The sequence below is a fragment of the Dromiciops gliroides genome, chromosome 1 (genome assembly GCF_019393635.1).
Source record: "Dromiciops gliroides isolate mDroGli1 chromosome 1, mDroGli1.pri, whole genome shotgun sequence".
Lineage (NCBI taxonomy): Eukaryota > Metazoa > Chordata > Mammalia > Microbiotheria > Microbiotheriidae > Dromiciops > Dromiciops gliroides.
The window spans coordinates 28,736,563-28,752,393 of record NC_057861.1 but is presented as its reverse complement, the minus strand read 5'-3'; the positions used below and the strand labels follow the sequence as shown (position 1 = coordinate 28,752,393).

General features: G+C 45.4%; 1 protein-coding gene across 1 annotated transcript in view; it reads left to right on the top strand.

The window, feature by feature from the left end:
- The window catches only part of CUX2 (cut like homeobox 2), a 387,207-nt gene that overhangs the window by 322,196 nt on the left and 49,180 nt on the right, over nt 1-15,831 (top strand). Inside the window, 2 exon segments of the mRNA XM_043976494.1 lie at nt 8,070-8,207; nt 12,005-12,128. Of these exon segments, the coding sequence (XP_043832429.1) occupies nt 8,070-8,207; nt 12,005-12,128 (262 nt within the window).

The following is a 15,831-nucleotide window of genomic DNA, read 5'->3' as shown; positions in this document are numbered from 1 at the left end:
GTCTTGGCCAGGGGGGTTGGAAGGCCTGGAAGGCGGGCACCTCCCTACCCACCCATGCCAATGAGGCTTGTCTGAGTGATGAGCGTGGGCACAATAGTCATCCTGCTTGGTCCATCTCAGGGAAGGGCACTTCGGGAGGCTGAGCTGCCCAGCCCCAGTGCCACTTCCCCAGCAAGTGGGCATGATGCCCACGGGGAGGCCAGATTTACTTGTCATAGACCTTCCAGATATTCAGAGGCAGGAGGACACCTTCAACCTCCCGCTCCTTGCCTGACCTTTGATCCTGACCCTACCCACCCACCCAGTGGCCCCACCGAGGACTCCTTAGGCTCCTGCTGCTCCCAACTGATGACTGATTCTAAGGAAATCTTCCCCGTCTGAAAGGTGGCATGGTATAGAGCCAACCTTCTTAAACTGTGGGTTGTGACCCCATATGGGGTCATGTAACTGAATGTGAGCGTCGTGAAAAATTTGTTAACAGGAAAAGGTTATGTCTACCTATTTTACATACCTATATACCTGGGATCAAGTAAAAATTTCTCAGGTGATAAAGGGCTGTGAGTGGGAAAAGTTTAAGAAGCCCTGGAATAGAGAATAGAGAACTGATCTTGGAATCAGGATGACCTGGGTTCAAATCCCACCAGCTGCATGACTTTTGATCACTTAATCCTTCAGTACCCCAAGTACCCTCTAACTCTCTATGTGGAAGAGAAGGTGCTGATCTGCATCAGTGGAGGGAGTTTCCTTACCTGGGAATTCCCCCTGATAATTTAATCACAGGACCACGATCTATTTCTGTCCTATGGATCAACCCTCATTACTGGCTGTGCCCTGACTTCAGTTCCTTCCCTGGGTCTCTTTGCCTGAATCAAGTATGTGTAAAATCCAGCCCCAGTCACCATACCTGTGCATGCCATGGAAGTTCTGGGCACCTGCTCCAGCCCATAGACATCTACTTGACCCATAGCCCAGGTATCTTGGGGAGACAGAAGAGGCCAGAGGCCCACTTACTGCTAGGGTCTGGCCATTCCCTGGCCAGCCCTGACATCCCCTGTTCTAAGACCCCTCCCCACCCTGACATCCCCTGTTCTCAGGCCATCTCCACCACTGTATGACTCTCCCAGCCTGGCACTTGTGGCCCACCCCTCCTCCACTCTTCCTGAACCCTGCCTTATGATTCACCAACAGGTGACTTTGTGATTTGCCTTGAACTTTGCCTATACCAAGTGAATGCTAAAGCCGGACCTCAGGCTGGTTCTAGATCCCAAATCCAAATCTCTTCGACCAAAGTCAGAATCGTAGAACCTCCAAGTTAGAAGGGTTCTTCAAAACCAGATCTAGGGGCAGCTAGATGGCGCAGTGGTTAAAGCACCGGCCCTGGATTCAGGAGTACCTGAGTTCAAATCTGGCCTCAGACACTTGACACTTACTAGCTGTGTGACCGTGGGCAAGTCACTTAACCCCCATTGCCTAAAAAAAAACAAAAACAAAAACAGATCTAGCACAGCCCACACCTGTACAAAAATCCCTCCAACAACAACCCCAGCAGTGACTCATCCATTGTCTACTTGAATACCTCTAGTGACAGGGAGCTCACCACCCCCAAATCCCACTTTGGTGCAGTTCTCATTGCTAGGGAGCCTTTCCTGCCATCAGGCACTGTATTGTAGACAGAGCACTGGACCTGGAGTCAGGAGACCTGGTTGACTCTGCCCTTTTCAAGCTGTGGGAATTCCTCTCGTGGGCCTCCATTTCATCTGTTAAATGGGAGCAATAACAAACAGCAGCCCTAGACTCGACAGGGTCATTGGGGACAAAAAAAAAAAAGTTTATAATGCTGAAACATTTCAGAAAGGTCCCAGGCTCATTTCAGATTTAGATCCCCCCCCAAAAAAAAACATATCCAGACCCTTCATTTTATAGGTGAGGAAGCAGGTGCAGAGACATTTAGTCAGTCAACCAATCAACACACATTTATGAAAGCACCTACTATGCGCCAGGCATTTTGCTAAGCACTGGAGAGGCAAAGGAAGGCAAAAAACAGTCCTTGCTCCGTAGGAGCTCAAGAGGGACGACAAGGGGCAAGCAAGTCAAGATAGATAAATGCAGGATAAATTAGAAATTTGGTGACTTCTACAATCCCAGGTCACCTAGCGCAGTTGTGAGGGTAAGAGCTTAGTGGGTGTAAAGCACTTTACAAACCTTCAGATGCTATGGAAATGTAAGTCATTGTTGTGCTCTGAAACTCGTTTCATTCTTTGTCTCATTGTGATATGAATGTCACCGTTATTTACCTGTGGCTCTCCCATGCTAGAGGGTGTGCTGTGTCCAGGCAGCCAAAGTGTCTGCCTCCCCTCGTTCACCAAACCTATAATTTTGGCCAGGCAGGCTATTGGGTTTGTCAGGCCCAATCCGTATTTTATGAACTGGCTTTGATAATCACTCATTATACTGTTTGTCTTCTAAGTGTTTGCCCATCGATTGCCTTCTTATTTGTCCTAATATTTTACCCAGGATTGAAATGAAGCTAACTGGCCAGTAATTTTGTGGGTCTCCCTTTATAAAGATCAGCACAGCTCTGCAATGGAAAAGCTTTCCTCTGTCATCTTAGGAGGGGAGGCACAAAACGTCCCTGCCCCAGCCCCTACAAGCCTAGGAAGACTCCAGAAGGGACAGGGAATGAACAAACAGCTCAAAACAGCTGGGCTGGAACTCAGGCAAACCCAGGATAACTTACCAGGTCCCAAGAGCTGAGTTCAAATCCCAGTCTTGAAATGTACTACTTGTAAATATTTCTCTTTCTTTCTTTCTTTCTTTCTTTCTTTCTTTCTTTCTTTCTTTCTTTCTTTCTTTCTTTCTTTCTTTCTTTCTTTTTGTGAGGCAATTGGGGTTAAGTGACTTGCCCAAGGTCACACAGCTAGTAAATGTCAAGTGTCTGAGGCTGGATTTGAACTCAGGTCCTCCTGACTCCATCTCTATCCACTGTGCCACCCAGCTGCCCCTATTTGTGAATATTTATTAAGCTCCTACTATGTTCCAGACACTGTGTCAAGCACTGAATATATGATAAAAGGCAGAAAGACAATCCCTGCCCTCAAGGAGCTTACAATCTAATCTAGTTCTGTGGTCTTGTCAGCTTTCTGTGTGACCTTGGCTAAGTCACTTAAACTCAAAAAATTTATTTGTGGCCACTCAGACCACATGTGGAGTAGTCTGTTGAGTCCTGGGCACTATACTTTAGGAATGACATTCATAAGCTTTATAGTATCTAGATAAGAGCAGCCGGGATGGCCAAGCAATTATTAAACACTTACTATGTGCCACGTACTGTACTAAGCACTTTCCAATCATTATTTCATTTGATGCTCACAATAAACCTGGGAGATAGATGCTATTATTATCCCCATTTTACAGGTGAGGAAACTCAGGCAGACTGAAGTGACTTGCTCAGGGCCACACAGCTAGTAAGTATCTGAGGCTGGATTTGAACTCAGGCCTCCCTGATTCCAGACCCTGAGCTGCCTCTGTGCTCCATGCTTGCCTCCAGGTCCTGTGGCAGCCAACAATGAAATGACACTTGGCTGCCATCCCAGGAGTCCCCTGGATGTGGGATCTTATGACCCCCTGGTAGCCTCAGTTTCCTTATCTGTAAAATGAGTTTGCCTAGCTTGTGAATGCACTACTAACCTAATTATTCCATCTGAAAAACCAGGGTGAGTATGTCCCTTCTCCCATCTCCCTGCGGCTCTCTGAGTTTGGGAATGCCCAGAGCGCCCAGGATGGTGGTTGGATCTCACCAGCATCTCGTCCCATCGAGTCCTAGGTGAGTCAGTCACCCAGCGCTGGGCTAAGTACAAGTGGGTACAAAGAAAAGCTAAAGACAGCCCCTGATCTCGAGGAGCTCACAGTCTGATGGGGGAGACCACGTGAAAATAGCCATGTGCAAACAAGATGGAGACAGGTTAAAGGGAGTCGTCTCAGAGGGAAGGCGTTAGCAGTGGTGGGATCAGGAAAAGCTCCTTACAAAACTGGGGCTTTAGCGGAGACCTGGAGGGGCCAGGAGGTGGAGAGGAAGAGGGAGAATGTTCCAGGCCTGGGGGACAGTCAGGACACAAGTCAAGAGCCAGACTGTCCAGTATAAGGAACAGCCAGGAGGCTGGCGATGCTGGATTGAAGACTATGTGAAGGGGAGGAAGGTGCAAAAAGACCAGAAAGGGAGCCAGGTTTTGAGGGACCTTCAAAGCCAAATGGCTGATTTTATAGTTGATCCCAGAGCCATTAGAGTTGATTGAGTTGAGCAGTGTGGGGTGATATGATCAGACCTGCACCTTAGGAACTCTGAGAGCTAAATAGTCTATGGATTGGAGTGGGGAAAGACTTGAGGCAAGCAGACCCCCATCCTCCCTCCCAGCAGGTGAGGTGATGAGGGCTTGGACTGGGGTGGGGGCAATATCAGAGGAGAGAAGGGAATGTATTTGAGAGATGCTTTGAAGGTAGAATTGACAAAACTGGGCAGCAGCTTTGGACAGGTCTAGAGTTGGAAGAAACCTCTCAGAAACTATATAGTGCAACACACTCATTTTGTAGATGAAAAAAACCAAAGCACTGAGGAAATGAAAGGGTTTGCCCAAGGTCACCCAGGTAAGTAAGCCTCAGGGTTAGAATTTGAACCAAGGTGAATAAATCAAGAAGCATTTGTTAAGCACCTACTGTATACCAAACATGCTGGTCAACCTGTGAGTTCCCCACCAACCAGCTCGCCAAACACCATACACGTGAGTTCATGGAGAATGCTTCTCCTGAAACATCAGGGGCAAGGAGAGGGCCAGTAAATGCACGGATTCCCCACTGTGAACAAAACCAAGCTGCTTCAAAAATTGTAAAGCCTTATCAAAACTCCACTTAACATCCTCTGGGGTCTCCATGCCTTGACCCAGCCCACCCTTGGCAACCCCGCTTAGGGGCCCTGAAAAGAGAGAGTCTCCAGGATTGAATGGGGAAAGAATCACAGTGACCTAAACAATTATACCGTTCAAGCACAATGCAGCATCAATACTGTAATTCACATGCCCATGAATGGATGCCATCCTCTATTACCATCGCATGTAATTATCCTGCATTGATACTTGTACAGGCTGGGTGCTGGGCTGGGCTCTTTCCCCTTGCCACGACAGAGCTGGATTTTTCCTCTCCAGCCATCCCAGGAATCAGGGCAGGGCCCTCAGCACTCCCCCTCGAGCCAGGCCTGGGACCCGAGCACCCTGAGCTGCTCTCGTGTTGGTCCGACTTCCCTGACCCTGGACCCTTCTTGGCATTTTTTCGAGAAACCCAACACAATAGGCAGCATTTTCTTGAACTTATTAAAAAATCCAGACTTGTAAATTAATTTGTTCGGTGTTGTACAATGGCGGTGCAGATGGACTCATTAGCATGCACACAACAAATAATTATAGATGAATTTTTAGCTGGCCTGCCTAATGGGCTTGCTGGGTTAATTATGTCAATGTATAATTACATCAGCCGTGGGAGACATAATGGTACACCCTGCTGAGCAGACACTAGCTAATGATGGTGTAATGCTGACAGAGGAAAGACAGACTGTTTGAATGCACCTGCTTACCTCGGCATAAACTGCTATTGTCTCCTTCTTCCTTTGCCTAAATAAACAGGCATTATTAGGAGGAGGTGCTGCTGGGGACGGTGGAGGGAGGGAAAGGGAAGAGGTTTGCTTGTTGAGGCCAAGGGGCAGCCAAGAAGATGTCTCCCAGTGGTTCTGGTGGGAAGGGGTTGGGTGGTCTCTGGATTCTCAGCAGGAGCAGGGTGAAGATACCACTCTGGGATTAATGCATGATGCTGAAATGCCCACTTGGGAGGGCAAGTTCTTCGTGGTGATGGGAGGGGGAAGGGTATAATGGGAAGTGGAAATGAGGCAGAGTGGTGGGGGGAGAAGTAATTGAATTGGGAGTGTTGGAGCTGGCAGTGAGCTCTCTGAAGGAGCCGCTTCCCCTCTGTGGGAGCATGATGACCTCTGTGACATGAGAGGCTGCAGGGGTGGACTACATGGTCTCCAAAGATACTTATAGCTCTGGCATTCAATGCTCTAAGGCCCCTCTCACCTCTGACATTTTCGGTTCCAATGTCCCTCTCAGCTCTAGTTTTCTGTGATCTAAGGTCCCTCCTATCCCTGTGTTCCAAGTACTCTCCTGCTTCTGGTATAATATGTTCTAAGGGCCCTCCCAGGTCAGACATTCCCTATTCTAGACTCCCCCCAGCTCTAAGATTCCATGTTCTAAAGTCCCTCCAGCTCTGACATTCCAGGTTCTAAAGTCCTTCCCATCTCTGAACTATGTTCTAGGCAGGTAGGCCTCATCCCCAGAGGGCTGGTTAGCTTCATCTCCCCCTCAGAATTCTAAGGACACCCCTGAGATGTTGGGAGTGTCTTTCTATTGCTGTTAGTTCAAGCCTTTATTTCTGTGTATTCTCACCAGTACCAATTGTCAATTGCAGTTAATATCTCTCCTATATCATTGATTGACCCAGTGGTTAGCACCCCAGTATCATTTAATCAATTAATATCAATTACCTTTTGTTAAAGAGATATTTATTAAGAAGATATATTGGGGTAGCTAGGTGGCACAGTGGATAGAGCACCGGCCCTGGAGTCAGGAGGACCTGAGTTCAAATCCAGCCTCAGACACTTAACACTTACTAGCTGTGTGACCCTGGGCAAGTCACTTAACCCCAATTGCCTCACTAAAAAAAAAAAAGAAGAAGATATAGCAAGGGGCGGCTAGGTGACACAGTAGATAAAGCATTGGCCCTGGATTCAGAAGGACCTGAGTTCAAATCCAGCCTCAGACCCTTGACACTTACTAGCTGTGTGACCCTGGGCAAGTCACTTAACCCCAACTGCCTCACCAAAAAATATATATATATCAGGAACAAAAAAGTACAAACACATTTCCCCCAAACCTGGAAGGGGGTGAGGCACACTCTTCCCTCAGCACCTCAGTCTTTGGGGAAAATGAGCTTAAATTTAAAGTGGCTACTACAAAGCGTTCATTCCACTGCGTTCACTTTGGAATGCCATCTAACTGCTGTACAAGTCACTCTCTTGCTACAGGATATAGGGCCTTGGCAATCAACAGCTGCGGGGCTGGGGCCTTTTCTTTGGGGCTTCATTTCAGTCTGGATAGGAAGAGTAAGGCCATTGGTGTTCTCCCCACCCAGAGGCTTACAGCAGTTATTGCCTCACTCACTACCATGAAAGAAAGAGACCAAAGAACTTTTGGATACATGCTCTTTTCTGGCTCAGCAGCCAATTAAAAAGCTCCTCCTCTTCAACGGACAGTAAGCAGACAGAAACCAGGTTCAGAAGCTTGTGCATGCCCTCCATAACACATGCCTAAAAAAGGCTCATCAAGCATCCATGTGAGGGACTGTATCAGTGGAGCAAGAATTAATTATTATTTAACTAATAATGCTATTATTTAATAATACTATTAAAATAATACTATTAATAAAATTGTTGATTAATAATGGTATTATTACATACTATTATTTAATAAATTTTAAACTATTAATAATAATACATCCATAGAGTACTTTAAGGTGCACATAGTGCTTTTCTTGCAACCCTGTAAGGTAAGTAGCACAAATTTTATTCTCCCCATTTTACAGATGAGGAAAGTGAGGCTTTGAGAGATGAAAGTCTCTTGGGTGAGAGAGATTCCCCCATGTCACATGATTAGTCTGTATCAGGGAAGAATTCACCCCCAGACATCCAACCTCCTAAGTTCAGTACTCCTATCATACCAGGCTGCCTCTTGTAGACAAAAGTTTATTCTCCCTATATTACTAAGGAGAAATTGAGACTTGGGCAGTCAATAAGTCTTATCCTTGTTACTCCACTAGTAAGAGGCAAAGGCTGAACTTGAACCAGAATCTGAGTCCAACTCCTGTGCTTTCCCCACTAAGCTAGGCTGGCTTCCTTTCCATGTTAGAGCTATGGGGTAAATGGTAAGGGGTGGGAATTGGACAAGCCACTCATCATGTTGCTCTCTCCCCAGACCCTGTGCCTGTGTTTGAGGCAGCAAGAAGCTTGGAAGATAGACTACAGCAGCTACAAGCTTTCGACCCCACCAGCCAACCCCTGAAAGATCTCCACGTCCAGTGGAAGAAGCACCCAGAGATTCTCAAGACCAAAGGTACCATCATTTCCTGTCTAAAGGAATCCTTTAGGAAAATAATCCTGGGGGGGGGGTAGCGGATTGGAAAGTCAATATAAGTCACCAGTGTTGGAAACCCAAAACTAGTGCTATCTTGGGCTGCATTGGAAGGGTCCAAGCTTCCAGGAAAAGGTGGTGACAGTCCCACTGCCCTCTACCCAGATTTGAGCTCATCTGGACTATTGTGTTCAGGTCTGGGCACCACAGTTTAAGAAAAACATTAATAAAGTAGAGAGTATCCAAAGGAGAAACAGGATGGTGAAGGACCTATGTTAGATTAGATCTATGTTCTTATGGCTTTTGTTTTTCAGTCATTTCCATCCTACTCTTCATGACCCTGTTTGGGGTTTTCTTAGCAGAGATACTGGAGTGGTTTGCCATTTTCTTCTTCAGCTCATTTTACAGATGAAGAAACTAAGGCAAACAGGATTAAGGGACTTGCCCAGGGTCACACAGCTAATAAGGGTCTAGGGCCAGATTTGAACACAGGTCTTCCTGACTCCAGACCGGGCACTCTAGCCACTGAAGGAGCCCACTAGCTGCCCCATTTCTTATGTCTAAATAACCTCAAAAGTGAGATGAGAAATATGCCCCCGATGAGCCCTGATTTCACCACTGCGGGTATTCCTTGCACTGTTTTAGCTTCTAATCCCTTTACACCTTAGTAGATGGTCTGTCTCCCAGCTTCTGTGTCTACAAGGTCATCCCCCTGTGTCTGGTGAGGTCTTTTCAGACTCTGTTAGACTGGTCATTACCATCATAGGATTTGATATTTAGAGCTGGAAGGGACATCGGTGAACATTGAGTCCAACCCCCTTATTTTACTGATGAAGAAACTGAAGCCCACAAGAGGTTCAGTAGCTTATCATAAGATCCCGGATTTAGAGCTGAAAAAGATCTTGGAGGTCATCTCCATCATTTACCAGATGAAGCTGAGGCCAGGAAAAGACAAGTGACTTTACCACAGTAGCATCAATCATAAGCGGCGAACCCAGGATGGGAACCCAACTCTTTGGCCCATAGAGCTGCCTCCCGAGTGTGGGCCTACATGAAGCCCTTCTTGCTTTAGCAGGGCCTGCCAGACCTTGCAGAAATAACAGATCTAGGGGGCAGCCAGGTAGTGCAGTAGATAAAGCACCAGCCCTGGATTCAGGAGGACCTGAGTTCAGACCTGACCCCAGACACTTGATACTAGCTGCGTGACCCTGGGCAAGTCACTTAACCCTCATTGCCCTGCAAATAAACAAACAAATAAATAAATAAATAGCAGATCTACCTCCTCTCTCTAGGTCAAGGGCTCTTAACCTTGGTCATATCATGGAACCCTTGGGCGGTCTAGCGAAGCCCATGGATTCCCTCTCAGAAATAACGTTTTTTTTTTAAATACACAAAACACATGGGATTACAAAGAAACCAATTGCAATTGACATACAATTACCAAAATATTTTTATAAACAAGTTCATACTTTAAGATTCTGCGCTGGCCTGAGGTGATCTATTCAACGCCCGTAAGTCTGGGTGTTCTTCCTGATGATTCCCCAGTTGGCATAGCCAATCTTTTCAGAGTCTCAAGAGACCAGAGTGTTCATCGAGTTCCAAAAGGAACCCCACAGCAATGCACCCACCCAGTGTTCATCCATCATAGGGAAAACCCACTATATCCCACTCTACTTGTGAACGATTCTCATTGTTAGGAAGTTTTTCCTGACATCAACATGGCTATGGGGCCAGTGGAACCTTGGTCAGTCCCTTCCCGACTTCCACCCATTGCTCCCAGTTCTGATCTCTGGGGCCAAGTAGATCTTCCCCTGGTCTAGCCCAGGGCACCCAACATGCTGCTATCAGCCCCTAGAAGGGGATAAACCCCCGAATCAACACAAAGCGTTTCCCCTTTCAAAGAGCTTTCTCGGTCCCTTTCTGCTCTTTGATGCCCTGGACTCTTCTGAGGGAGGGAGGGAAGGGATCTGCCTCCTCCACAAACATTTGTTGAATGCCTACCTTGTATGGGCAAGGCGCTGGGGGGGGGGGGGGCAAACACAAGGAAGAATATGACATGTTCTTCCTGCCCCAAAGGGATGCAGGGTGAGGTGCAGAGATGAAACAGACACAGGAGGCAGGTAAACGACAGCACTGGGTGATCAATGGCTGGCCACCAGCAGAGGACTTGGGGACCACAGGGGCAGGAGAGATTAATGATTTCTCAAGAAATGCTTCTTGGGAGGAGACAAATTTCTACCGACACCTTGTACTCCAGGAAAGGGCAAGGGTCTTCTTTAAGAGGCAGAGGGATGGAGCAAAAGGAGAGCTGAATCCTGAGCCAGAAGGTACAAGTGCAAGTAACAGCTTACTGGCTGTGTGATCTGTGCCTCAGTTTCCTCATCTGTTAAATGGGAATATTCATGCATGTACTTCCTGCCTTACAGAAGCATTATGAGGATTACACCCTCTTGATTCCAGTGCCTTCCCTCTTTCCTATTTATCTTGTTGTTTATGGTTTGCTTTGTTTATATTTGTTTGCATGTCGCCCCCCCCCCATTAGATTATATGCTCCTTGAGAGCAGGGACTGTCTTTTGCCATTTTTTGTATCCACTTTGCTAAGCACAATGTCTGGCACATAGTAGATGCTTAATAAATGTTTATTGATTAATAATAATAATAACTAATATTTTTATATAAGTACCACTATGTTCCAGGCTCTATGCTCAGTTCTTTATTATTTTATTTGATCCTTACAGCAACCCAGAAAGGTAGGTGCTATTATTATCCCCACTTTACAGGTGGGGAAACTGAAGCAGACAGTAGTTAAGTGAGCTAATGAGAGTCTGAGACTAGAATTCAGCCCTCAGGACTCTGTGTCCTATGGCACCCCTAGTGGCCATCAGCGGTACAACAGGCAGAGTGCTGGTCTTGGAATCAAAGGCTCGGACGCCATCGACTCCAACCCCCTTCTTTTTAGATGTGAAGAAACCGAAGTCCAGAGAGAGATCATAGGATCGGTCACAGGTCTAGAGCTGAAAGGAACCTTGGCGGCCATTGAATCCAACCACTTCGTTTTACAGATGAGGAAGTCGGGGCCCACGGAGGTGAAGGGACTTGGCCAACATCACGAAGGTAAAGAGTCCCTTCACCTTTTGGCCTCCGTTTTCTCATCTGTAAAATGGGGGTGATCATAGCCCCTCCCTCCCAGGGTTGTTGCGAAGAGCAAACGGGATAATACATTTGTAAAGAGCAACATAGATGTTAGTTGTTATTACCCTGTTAACGTTATTATTATAAGGCACTTTGTAAACCATAAATCTACATCCCTCGAGGAATCTCAGCACTAGAGGGAGCCCCTGGTGTGGCCACTGCAGTCACCCATACAGATCGCAGCCCATCTTTAACTTAATAGAGGTTGCCGCTTGAGATTCAGAGATTAAGTGACTTGTCCAAGGCCACACAGCAGGTAAGGATGACCCTCCAGGTGGTCTGGTGCTGGGGCAACGTGAATGTGGGCAGTTGAGAAGTTCAGATCAAACTCCAGCAGCCATGCCACCCCACCCCACCCCTCCACCCCCATCCATCTTTTCCCCTCCGGTGAATGGGCTGCCACAGCTGATCGCAGCAGAGTCAGTCAGATGTATCAACTCAGGAGCCCAAAATCAATTTAGGGAACTTGGGGAAATCAATTTTTTACACGGGTTATTGGTGTTTAGCCTCATAAAAGGAAGCTGCTTTCTCCACTTGTCATGCCTCTCCAGTAATGTCTTTCTGTCTTCTTTTTTTTAACCTCTAGAGCAGAGAGAAGGGACGACTCCGGCTGGGTTCACGGTGTCAGAGGGACCCAGGCTTCCGGGCATTCCCAACAAAGCACTTTTAACAGAAACCTTGCTTCAGAGAAATGAGGCAGAAAAACAAAAGTGAGTGAGTCAAGGGTGTTTGTGGGGATAAAGAAGAGTAATAAGAGGAGGATTTGTACTAGGGAGCCCAATGGTGAGGGTGGGGAATAGTAGATTCCCCTTGATTCCTCGGAAAACTTCCATTCTCATAGAAGCAGATTACTGATCCAGGAGGCCTGAACAACTAATAGGCAGTAAGGTGGCTCAATAGGTAGAACACTGGGTCTAGAATCAAGAAGACCTGAGCTCCTCATCTCAAATATATGGAAAACTAAGCCAAACTTACAAGAATATGTATCATTCCACTATTGGTAAATGGTCAAAGGATATAACATGCAGTTCTCAGAAGAAGAAATCAAAGTGATCTATAATTATATGAAAAATGCAAATTAGAGATATTAAAACAACTCTGAGATACCACGTCACACCTGTCACATTGGCTAATATGACAAATGTTGGAGGGAATGTGGAAAAATTGGGACGCTAATACACTATTGGTGAAGTTGTAAACTTATCCAACCATTCTAGAGAGCAATATGGAATGATGCCCAAAGGGTTATAATACTGTGCATACCCTTGGATTCAGAAATACCACTAGTAGGTCTGTGTCCCAATGAGATCCAAGAAAAGGGAAAAAGACTTAGAAGTAAAAAAATATTTATAGCCACTCTTTTTGTGGTGGCAAATAATTGAAAATGGAGATGATGCTCATCAATTGGGGAATGGCTAAGCAAATTGTACTATATATGATTGTGACGGAATACTATTGTGCTCTAAGAAACGACATTTGGGATGGTTTCAGAAAAACCTGGGAAGACTTATATGAGCTGATGCAAAGTGAAGTGAGCAGAACTAGACCACTGCACATAGTAGCAGCAATATTGAAAGGATAATCATCTGTGAAAGACTTAGCTACTTTGATCAATACAATGATTTAAAACAGGGCTTCTTAAACTTTTTCTGCTTGTGACTCTTTTTTGCCAGAGAAATTTTTACACAACCCCAGGTATATAAATATATAAAATAGGTATACATAACCTTTTACTGTTGCCAATTTTTTTTTGCAATCTCCACATTCAGTTACATGACTCCATATGGGGTCGTGGCCCAAAGTTTAAGAAGCTTTGATCTAAGACAATTCTGAAGGATTAATGATGAAAAATGCTATCCATCTCCAGAGAGAGAAATTATGAACTCTGAGTATAGAGTGAAGCATATTTTTTTCAGTTTCATTATTTTTCTTTGTTTGTTGTTTTGTGTTTTTATACCTTTTTTTGCAACATGGCTTATATATAAATATGTTTTGCATGATTTCACATGATAATTGACATCACATTTCTTACTTTCTCAGTGAGTGGAGAAGGGCCAAGGGGAAAGGAAAGAATTTGTAACTCAAAAAAAATTTTAAGTGAATGTTAAAAAATAAGTAATAATTTTGTGTTTTTTTTTAATAAGACCAGAGGTAAGGGGGCAGCTAGGTGGTGCAGTGGATAAAGCACCGGCCCTGGATTCAGGAGGACCTAACTTCAAATCCAGCCTCAGACACTTGACACTTACTAGCTGTGTGACCCTGGGCAAGTCACTTAACCCTTATTGCCCCACAAAAAAAAATAATAATAATAAGACCTGAGTTAAAATCCAGTCTCAGATACTTAATAGCTGTGTGACCCTAGGCTAGTCACTTAATCTCCACCTCAGTTTCTTCAACTGTAAAGTGAAGGTAATAATAGCACCTACCTCCTGGGACTGTTATACAGGTCAAATGAGATAAATTTAGCCTCAAACACTTGATATTTACTAGCTGTGTGACCCTGGGCAAGTCACTTAACCCTCATTGCTCTGCAGGAAAAAAAAAGGAAAGGAAAGGAAAGGAAAGGAAAGGAAGGAAGGAAGGAAGGAAGGAAGGAAGGAAGGAAGGAAGGAAGGAAGGAAGGAAGGAAGGAAGGAAGGAAGGAAGGAAGGAAGGAAGGAAGGAAACTTTCAAATCTACCAAACCATTCATGACCATACTATTTGTAGCAGCAAAAATCTAGAACCAAATCACATGCCTATCAATTGAGAAACGGCTGAATCAGACCATGGTATATGAATGTGATGGAGGGTCCATCCTCTCCCTATCAGGAGGTTGGCAACATCCTTCATCACTGCTCCTTCGGAATTGTAGTTGGTCATCACATTGGTCAGAAAGTATACTCACCTAATCTCACAGGACATCTTCATGGATTGGTGGGTCACTGAACTATTGAAAGTGACTGGGGGGGGTAGCTAGGTGGTGCAGTGGATAAAGCACTGTCCCTGGATTCAGGAGGACCTGAGTTCACATCTGACCTTAAACACATGATACTTCCTAGCTGTGTGACCCTGGGCAAGTCACTTAACCCTCATTGCCCTGCAAAAGAAAAAAAAAAAGGAAAGTGACTGGGATGTGTTGAACCAGTAGAACAATTTCTAGGGTAACAGCAACATGGTGGAGCAGGGTTCATGCGCCTTATTTTACCAATGGAAAAACTCGGGCCTATAGAGGTAGAGTGACCATTCCAAGGTCACCCAGCAAGTTAATGGCTGAGCCAGGAACAAGTCTCCTGATTTGCCTGGAGCTCTTCCCACTGGACCAAACTTCCTTGTCTTGAATTTACCTACTCTTTTTTTTTCTTTTTTTTTTTTTGCGGGGCATCGGGGGTTAAGTGACTTGCCCAGGGTCACACAGCTAGTGTCTAGTGTCTGTGGCTGGATTTGAACTCAGGTCCTCCTGAATTCAGGGCCAGTGCTCTATCCACTGCGCCACCTAGCTGCCCCTACCTATTCTTTTTAAAAAGACTAACAGCTCACATATGTGATTTCTAGGGTAGTTAGATGCTTAAGGAGCTCTTTTCTTTTTTGAACAGTAAGTAAGCCTGTAAAATCTATTAATTGTCTCATTAATGTGGTTGGCAAGGCCTCTAGACACTGAAAACCTGTTCTCTCCCAAGGGAGAGTCATGCTTACCTTAGGGACCTGGCTTGCCCAGGACACCGAGTCCTTCCGGGCACCCACTCTCAGGAGCATTGTAGAAGGCTCCACTCATGAGGACGTTCTTCCTGAACATCTTGCAGCTCCCCCTCATTGTTCCTGGTTCTATCCTCCGGGGCCAAGGAGAACAAGACCAATCCCTCTTCCATATGACAGCCATCATGGCTCCTCTGAGATTTCTGTTCTCCAGTTCCGTCGAAAGAGCTTCACAAAACATGGAGGTGTGATAAAATAATGGGACTTGGCAGATGCCCAGGAGCCCCCACCTGAAGTTTGATTTGGAATTGATTGAATTGGGTGAAAGCCCTTCACCACCCTGATAGCACTCCTTTGCACACCCTCCAGCTTATCGATGCCCTTTTTAAAAAATTCAAAATAAGATTATTTTATTAGACATATTAGGTACTTAAAATGTTTGTTGTTTGGAACTGAGATGGGTAAAGAAGAGTGTGTGTTTGAATATCAAATATTATATATAATAGAGTTGAATTTTTTAAATTGTTTAAATGAGAGAATATGACTTCTTTGCCATAGACATTCATCACCTTGTCATTCTAGTTACCATAGTCACTATCCTGGCATGTACCCATAACTGCACAAGACTTTCCTCTTCAGAACAAGGGGTCACCCAGCCTTCCCTTGATGACCTCCACTATCTCTCGAGGCAGCCCCTGTCCCTTCTGGGCAACTCTACTGGTTAAGAAGGACTTTTTGA